Source organism: Loa loa (genome assembly GCF_000183805.2).
Source record: "Loa loa unplaced genomic scaffold supercont3.126, whole genome shotgun sequence".
Classification (NCBI taxonomy): Eukaryota; Metazoa; Nematoda; class Chromadorea; order Rhabditida; family Onchocercidae; genus Loa; species Loa loa.
Genome location: NW_018108306.1, coordinates 120,602 through 130,210, shown reverse-complemented (window position 1 = coordinate 130,210; position 9,609 = coordinate 120,602). Strand labels below are relative to the sequence as shown.

General features: G+C 34.9%; 1 protein-coding gene across 2 annotated transcripts in view; it reads right to left on the bottom strand.

Moving 5' to 3' along the window:
• LOAG_17779 overlaps positions 1-6,671 on the bottom strand; it is an 8,326-nt gene extending 1,655 nt beyond the window's left edge. For both annotated transcript variants that reach the window (XM_020450439.1, XM_020450440.1), the window contains exons 1-9: positions 6,555-6,671; positions 5,522-5,803; positions 3,672-3,844; positions 3,410-3,471; positions 2,850-3,065; positions 2,035-2,187; positions 1,739-1,866; positions 627-808; positions 405-538 (exon numbers count right to left, since the gene is read on the bottom strand). In XM_020450439.1, the coding sequence (XP_020305896.1) occupies positions 405-538; positions 627-808; positions 1,739-1,866; positions 2,035-2,187; positions 2,850-3,065; positions 3,410-3,471; positions 3,672-3,844; positions 5,522-5,703 (1,230 nt within the window). In that variant the 5' untranslated portion in view covers positions 5,704-5,803; positions 6,555-6,671. The remainder of the gene's footprint in view (positions 1-404; positions 539-626; positions 809-1,738; positions 1,867-2,034; positions 2,188-2,849; positions 3,066-3,409; positions 3,472-3,671; positions 3,845-5,521; positions 5,804-6,554) is intronic.
• Positions 6,672-9,609: the final 2,938 nt, after the last annotated feature.

Below are 9,609 nucleotides of genomic sequence, written 5' to 3'. Positions count from 1 at the left end.
GGAAACATTTGCCAATATCCATCTATCTGATCGAACCTGTAAAAAACAAAACATTACTGCCTAACGAGCAAACTGAGAACTTGTAACAGAAATTCTCGTCTATCCCAAGAGAAGATACTAGCCGACTGTTTTAGGAGGAATTTCTAATCACCTATTATCTTCTTTACTGTTCCTGAGCTATGCTTCTTTGACAATCCTCATTGAATAACTGGAATATGTTATGATTCGGAAACACTAAATGTTAATATTACAGCAGTCCTAAACTACAGTATCTAATGGAAACAATTAACTTGGTGAAATACATGAACGATTTAACTAAAATGGCATGTATAATTTTTAGAACATTCGATCTTTATTATTTCTGTACTTACTTACCTAAACAGAAAACAATATCTGTCACTAACCTGCGACACAAGTCGATCGACCGCTTCGTTGAGAACTTCAATACCTGTAGCTCGAGGCACCTGTGTAACACCCAGGAAATGACATCGAATGGTTCTTTTTGGCTCCTCGATTGGAGTTGGTAAATATGTATCTCCTGCAGACCAACCAAATATATCGCTCTATCAAGTGTTCCTTCTTTTTCTGTTTTTATAAGCAAATAAATGAAATAGGTTTGAACTGACTGGCAATGAGCCTCTTTTCGCCATAATCCAAAGAGCCCAGACTATTTGGCCGTCGCTGAAGCATCAGTCGTTTACAGATATCACGTAAGGTACTTGCAATAGTCCGTGCAGGTGTGTCGCAACGAAATACATGACACATAAAACGGCGTGAATTTCGATCTCGTGAAACGTATGCAAAATCTCTAGAACTTGCAGATCAGTTACCAAAAAGAATTAGATGAAATTTGGATATATACATAAGCATGAAAAGCTAAAAGCAATAAGACAGAAAGTGAGTGCGTGTAGAGAAAAACATTTAGAAGTGTGATATTTGACAATTCCAAACTCGATAATTGTAGCAGTGCTAAAGATCAAAAGGACAAAGCGTATAAAAAGTAATGACTCGTAGCCAGGATGGCCCATCGTGCAAAACCGTGATGAATAACTTGATCTAACTTATATGGGTTCTACATTGCTACTGATACATTCAACAATATCTCACCTTACGGGTAAATATTTTTTCAAATAATAAAATGTAAAAAATCTCAAACTATGTCACATTACTTGTCGAACAGGTACTTAACACTACTAATAGGCAGTAAATGTTTTGTAAAAACATTTACAGTTCGCAGTTCCAACAAAGTGATGAAAGTCAGATTTAAAAAGATACGTCTTGGCTGCGATGCACACGGGTTTTGAGAAAATGAGAATTGAACTAAGAATTACAAAATGAATGGAGGTGCAAATACCACTTAGAGGATAAGAAGCGTGCAAATTACCTGTCACTGTAGCAGTATTTAAAAAAAAAAATTTCATTAATAAAAACGAATGACAGATATTACTTGAATTGATTCAAATTATTTCGCATTGTGATTTACTTCCAGAAATTTCAGTAATTCTTACAACTGCGAAATTCACTAATATTTGTAGGCTTCTACTCAACCAGTAGATCATCCAAAGATTCTTGCTATCATGTGTATTATTAGCTGCTTGACTGTTTCAAGACGCATAACAATATAAAATATAAAATAATGTCCAGTCATTAGATTTTTGCTACGCAACAAAACCTAACTGTTTCATCCCAGCCACGAGTCTTCCACACATGATACCTCAGAAAATAAACGATGACCTACCGGCCATTATCACGCCCAACCCCCCAAACTCGAATATGTTGCATTCGTTCGGTATGTACCACACACATCGTATCAGGATCAATTAACGTCAAATCACTGTTGTCTAGTTCCATAATAAGCTCTCGACCCTGAAAGTTACTCAACATGCTAATTTGAATTGAAAATTCAAAAAAATTCAATACGCTATTTCGAATTACACGTGGTAAACATTTTTTGAATTAGAAATGAATTTTAAGATTACCCAAAGAAATTCGAAACATTAATTTCCTTGGAAGCTAAACCTTTCCAATACTTACATCGCCCCACTTAGAAACATTATCCAGAATATCGTTTCGTCCTGTGCTCAGATCTACAATGGCTTTGTTGACAGCTCGTGAACTTTTCTCGGGAGTTAAATCTTCCTCTGGAATTTCAGCCCAACCCAAAGAGCGGACTGCAAATCGAATCGGCTGAAAATGGTAATGATTTGTGTGCCCAAATGAACTAATTTTTCCAGAGCAAATCTCTGTTAATAACAAAAATTTCTCTGGAAGTGATAAAACATAAAGTTACAACACAAAATTACAGGTTCATTTTTCAATAGATTCTTTCCAAGTTTTAAAAGGTATCACTAATTCAACCATAATTTCATCCCAAAAATTATTCTCAATATGCATCAGAGCAACACTGAGGATACTCAATGTACAGTTTTTAACAATAAGATATGTCCATTTATTTCAGACTTCACCATCTTAAGATAACGGCCATTCCTTTTTTCATACAACCAACAGGCCTAAATCTAACACACACAATAATACGAAACACTGATTAATCTGAAATTCACAATAAAATAAATCACTAGAATTAATACGTATTGTTTTAGCAACGCCTTTTTCCAAGCTTCTTGTAGAGACTTCCGCGCAGTTCCTAATCTTCCACGCCTTCTCTCCTACATATCTCATGGACCAAATTTTTGATAGAATATGCCGTGTTATATTTCTTCTTGGAAAATTAAAGTTACAAACCAAAAGCATCGTATTTGTAAGTTTTTGCATTTGCAAGTTAATAACCAAAAGAAAATTAATGCCCAACATTTGATTCATTTCCAAAAACAATTACCAAAAGGACCAACTTTGTCTGCAATGTCATCATCTTTGTCACTGAAATTGTTATCGACAGATCGTTTTGTTGTAGTCTGTTTGAATGCATGCTCCTCGATAATCGGTTGTTGTGATGGAAGCTGCACAATTTGCTGAACTGTTTGTGGTTCCGGTAACGCATCTGCCTGAGTTTCTTGATCACGAAGTTCAGGTTGCACGGACAACGGTACAACTGGTAATTCCTTATGCTAAAAAAAAACTTTCATAAAACTAAATAAAATATTTATTGCGGAGTACACTAGAAAAATTTATCGGGGAGTGCACTAGAACGCTCCACTATATAACATTGCATCAGTCTCTCTGAAAAAGACACAGATGTGTCTTAGCTAGTTAGCATATGCAATTGTGCTGAATGCTTTGAGGAAAAAATCCTGTCCCGATTTAACACCATGGAACGGTCACACCTTTAGCTAAGATGTGAAAATGAAATTTCAGAGAAGATAAATCACTATGCACATTGAATATTTTCTGTCTTGTAGAAGTTAGATTTTACAAAATTTAATGTGCTGTTAATAGTAAGTCATGTTCATACCGGAGGTTCTCTCTGTATTGTGCCACTATCCACGTGCCAATAATACGAAAAACCAGATGGGTCTGGAAAAAAGTTATTATAAACTGTTAAACTCACAAAAATTATTTGAACTTGAGTAATACCTGACAACACCCAACATCATTAGTTCGTTTAAATTAAAAAAAAATAGAAGTTCTTGTCTCGAAATCCTTCTAAGAACTGCTCAACTGATAAAAAAAATAAACGAAGAGAATTTAGAATATATCAAAAAATGCACACATGCCTTCATGCCTTTCCCACCCAAATGGAAGTGGCTTTGCTGCTGGTCCATCATCGGGTCGAATTGGCCTACTATATTGTACTTCAACGTTTATTCCGCTATCATGACTGTCTGGAGACAGAATTGCATCATTTATGATTTCTTCGTCGATGACGTAATCCGTCTGTGGTGGTGGTCTGAAATGAACAATGGTTGAGCAAATTAAAAGTATACAGATATCTATTTTATTCTACACAAGAATAACTTTTTTTTTCTCTTTACTGGAATAAATAATAAAAAGATGAAGGATAAGGCACATTATGCATAACGGAGATTGGCAGATAAGAGTTATTCAGCTACACAGGAAAGTAGTTAGAAAGAATAAGGCTGCAATAATCTAACCGAAGTTCGAAGAAATTAAGAACATATCATTTATCAGCGTGTTGGTTGATGAGCCTACTTCATGGACATCTCCTTGTCGCAGGGAAGAAACTTGCATGCCCCAATGAGGTTGTGAACTATGTTGACGATAGGATCTCCCACGCCAAAAGATCTCAACATAGTGTATCCATGAGCAAGATGGGCTCGCTAATCTCCGGCAATCATCTTAGAACAAAAACAACTCTAATCTCAGACAGATGAAGCTCGCTTAGCCCCGTAAGATCATTCACCTAACAGAAGGATACTCTAACAAAATCATTGTCTTGAGGACTTCACTGTCATCTTGTTCGCTAGGCCTTGACTAGTGAACCTCAGGAGCAAAGGGTAAGGCAATTCCGTGCACGCTATGCCTCACCTAAAAAATCCACGCTCAAGATCGAAGGGACGAGCAAGCGTGTAGCCGAACAAATCTTCGTCCAAATTTTTCCAAATCTTCGTTCGCGAAGCATAGCCAAAATGATGAGATAATGAATTAACTGGACGGTTTATGCATGTTCATGTTTAATAACGATTTATAGAAATTTTTGTCCGTTAAGAAGTCCAAGAAAATTAAGATTACTTCGCGAGTTTCGTAAGCTGAACAAATAAACCAACCTTCTCATCTAAGTTATCAGTAAAAGCAAGGAGTTGTATGGGATATGGCTCCTACATAAGTATACTTCGTCAATAGTATTTATAAACTAAAGGTTAGGGTCGGGATTACAAGTAAAAATAACAATTAATTTCATTTGTTCCCTTTTGCAATATCGAAATATCAGCAAAACCACTTATAACAACTAATTCAAAAGATTTCACTGATCATCAAATCACAGATGACACTACAAATATCACCATGATGACTGCCGAGTAATAAATTAGCATCAGAGCTGATAGCAAATTATTTTAGACTCTATCTGTCAAAGATCATTAAAAGAGGTAATTCAAGAGGACAGCTGATATTTGTTGATACAAAGATGACTTTATGTTTCATACAATTTAGAAAATTTATTAAATGAATGGAATTATCGAACGGAAAAATATACCAGACTAATAAGTTGCTGTTTGCTCATTTTGTGAAAGTATAAAGGCGGGTATATTCAATCTTGACTGTCAACTCTTGACTAGTTCGATAAATCCCATTTTCTATTTGTTGATTCTAGATGGTCAGCATAATATCACATTTATGAGAATCATAGCATTTTAGTTAATAACTAGCTATTAACAAATTAAGCTTCTTTAATCAAACAAAAAAAAAAAATTAAAACCTGTTTAATCAAACAAATTAACCAATTAGCCTCCATATAAATTTTAAACTTTAGTCCTAGAATAAATACTGTAACCCAACGAGAGAATTAGATATGATGGATATGATAATCACCTAAAAGGATCATCATTTAACTATTGAGCAGAAGAAATCAGTGTGCAATCAATATAAAAATCGAAAATAAACCAACTTCGGTGTTTCTTCCTCTCGAGGTCTTGCTTGATCTAATTGCCAATAGAACGAATACGGATCACGATATTCTGTGACCACCGTGGTATCACCATGACGTCGAACACATACATTATCACGTGAAGCAGCATCTATTGCAGCAAGTGATTCGTGAAAGTCATGCGCACTGTAATCAACAGACATACCAGCACTCTTCCTTGCCTTCAAACACCTATGATTTGTTTGGTTTATTCACAACCCTGCGTTATCTTCTGGTGAATCCGTATCCGATGACTTTTCTCACCTGAAATTTACTATTTCATATAACATATACTTAGCACGAGGTTTGATGCGAATATTATTGAATGAATTAAGATGAAGGAAAGGCAGGTAAAACAGTTCTGCTTTCTTTTTAAAAGTGAAAGAAAATGACAATGATGAGTGATAAAATGTAGGAAATCGGGGAAATATCTCCAACAACATCTGAATAAGTTGAAGGAATTAATCACCCATAAATTTCCCAAATTAATGATCTCTCCATGACAAGCTCAATCATACAACCATAAAAGATATCACAAACACTACGAGAGTAGTAAATAAAGTTTAAAATGAAATCATTTTCAGCCAAAATTCACATCTCCCGCTGTACCCTGATGTTCGGCTACTCTATTCGTAAACCAAGCATCACACTATATGGGTTACAGTTAAACAGTGCAAGTGAATAATCTGGAAGGTATAACTTAGAAACCAAATTGATAACGCAACAATAGTAAAAATAGTGAGTGATAATAGCTTCTTCACTATTGTTCGTATCGTGTATTATATATTCTGCATTAAGGCGATGATGAATACCTTGATGCCGCCGGGATTTTAAAAAAAGACCCAGCCACAATCTTCTCCTGAAGATTGTTTTTTTTCCATGCTTAGGCTTAGTGCATTCTGTAATATCAAGTCAAAGAGAGACAAGTATCAGAATGATGATTTCGTCAAACCAAAAATTGTCATGGAGGTTTAATGATCACTTTAATGACCGATGCATTTGCAATGAAAATAACCTTTTGGTTGTTGCGTCCTATAACCTTCTTCTCTGTCTTGTCCTTTTATAGTCAGTCTTATGATAATTTGTCGGATATCCTTTTCCAATCCCAATCGTTGTATCGATAATGCTGCAATATAACATGTACCATTTACTACAATGAAACTTGAACGCATATCGATAAGATAAATTACACTATTATGATATGAAATTGATGAAGGGATACTGCTACAGGCTAACATACCGAGATATTCTTATATTGATATGAGCGGGTTTATGGACAGTATATCGATCTGTATGCTATAATATTATAGATATAATAGAATGATTAACTTTCCTATTTGCACAGTGACCCATTTATTGTATCAAAGAAAAAACTAAATTTCTAAGAGAAAGATAGGGGGAGGGGAAGGGAGAGAAGTACAAGGAGGGGGAGGGAGAGAGAGGGAGAGAGAGAAGAAGGGATAATTCAGGATTTGATAAAGTAGGGGATGTATTTGGTAGGGTATGTCAGGGAGAAAATGAATTGTTAGAGTTTTAGAGAGGTTCTGAAAGATTGATTATGAGGAGCTATTTAACCTTGTCTCCTCCTATCTCAATCTGCAATGTCTGTTTATCTAGGATAGCTCAATACTTTCCCTTGCTTGACTCTTATTTTCAATCGGCATGTAAACAATTAACGTTACAAGTAAATAAGTAATGTGTAAGTAAACAAACTTTGTGTTATTTCTTACGTTGTGTTTTAAGTAAACAATTAGCATTTTAAGCCATTAAGTATAGTGTTATGACTAGAGAGAGTTAAAAAAATGTCTATTACATAAGTAGGTGGTGAATCGATAAAATTAGCAAGAAAAAGAAAACGAAACAGTGAAAGAGTGAAAGAAGAAATGATACTAGCTGATGAGGAGCAATGAAAAGTGACTAAATTGTGCAGTACGGCATTTCAAGGCATACACTATCTTGGCCTTATTAGGCTATCATAGCTAATTCGATAGATTATTCTTTTTTCGCTAGGCCAACATCCTATCACTTCTCTCCATCAAAGCTATTTCAGTTCTGTGGCATACCATCTCCTCCGAGAATGTGCTAGTTAATTGCAATTTTTAAAAAAAAAAAAAACTAACACTCTATATCCTTCTCTGAACAATAACATTTCTTTGCCGGAGACAAGGAAGGAATGGCTTAAGAAAATCCCCGAGGACAAATTGTCTTCTTTCGAACTCTCGGGATTGACTAGGCATATATATATATATATATACATAAACTCTCGGGATTGACTAAGCATATATATAATGTTGTGATCTATTTTTACAACATATAGACTGTGTGATATTCCCTCTCCATCTATCATTAATGACTGCTAATTACTCTAAATGACTTTCACTATGTAAGTAATTAGTGCCCCCTTTGTTCCACTTAGCTATATAATTTATTTAATGAAAGTAATTAGTATCCACTTTGTTCCACTTAGCTATATAATTTATTTACTTTGATGAAGCCACGATTAGTTATCTTTTATAAATCTTATGAGCATTGCTCAATACGAGTTATTTAGGCATCTCCCGGTTCATTTCTCTTTAACTTTCACATATTATTCACCAAACATAAAAACCAGTTAAACATAGAAGCAATGATTTGTAAGGTTTATAAGATATAAGTGACTTACAAATATATCTCCTCGGTTATCAGATGGTATAGTAGTAGTAAAACTGATATTATAATATCAGTGGAAGCTAGCCTAGCTGAATGTATCCATTTGGAGTATCGTATCAATATTAATAATACTCTTCACAATTACGTCCTTCTACTTCATATCTAGATAAATGATCTCTATAAAAATGATCGATGATGAGGATAAACGTATCGCAAAGATTGGACAACACAGTATACCGATCTTATCTTTCCACACTTCCATTCTCGATAACAATTTCTTCAAATATTCATGTTGTTGACCTGTGACCTTTTTTTAGTTTGTTTTAATATGTTAGAGAATTTGACATGTACATCTATCTTTGAAGTTTTTTTTTTAATTATTTGAAAATCAATTTCGTATGGAAGCGTTTAAGATAGCAGTGTTACACTGAAAGCAATGACCAATTGCGAAGTTCATTTGTTTGGGTAAGAAAAGGAGGAAAACTTTGATACTTTTCGATTGCATCTTCTGATCGTGTGAACATGTTTGAATATGAATCACTTCAAATAGCAAACACTGAAGCATCATCATTACAAAATGTATACGAATACGTGCAAATGTGACAGAATCTTGAGCGACGGTCATTTTTCCTCTCAAATGACATTTTCTTATCAATAATCCTCGTCTGTTGTGTCATATGGAAGTAAGCGATACGATACTTAACTAATAGATGCTGTCTTACACATACAGATAGTTTACTTAAATTTAAAAAAAACGATCTTTTTTGGAAATGATACACAATTAATTTTTAACCTAAAGAACCGCTAATTTACTTCGACGAGTGTTGGTCGTTATCTTTCATTGATCACTACCACTTATAAAGCAGTAGTCATATATTCGATTAAAACTCTTACATAGCAAAGTCTACCGTGCATCTCCTGGTTATCTCGATCTTTTCGTTACCTCTTTTAGTATAAAAAGGTATTTCTATCAATCAAATATCTTTCATCCTAATTCTTCATTCAAACGAAAGATTACGCTTTAGCATTCAAATAGTCATATAGATGACAAAAGCCATCAACCATTTATCAAACAGTTGTACTTCACTATCCTGCGATATAGGTTAATCTAATTCTTTAGGTATGACGTAATTCGATCGCGTCCATATCAACTCGTCTGTCGTTTAGTGAGGAGTCGCTGACGTATTCAAACGGGTGGTATCAACTTCATTGTTCTTCATTGTTTACCTCATGTCGTAGTTACCTCATCTTGTCTGGGGATTAAAGGCGTTCATATCAGCGCTAAAACGTTGGAACGTTAACAATACTCGTAAAGCCTTGTCATAGTCATTCACTCACACACACACACACACACATACACACACACACACACACACACACACACACACACACACACACACACACACACACACACACACACA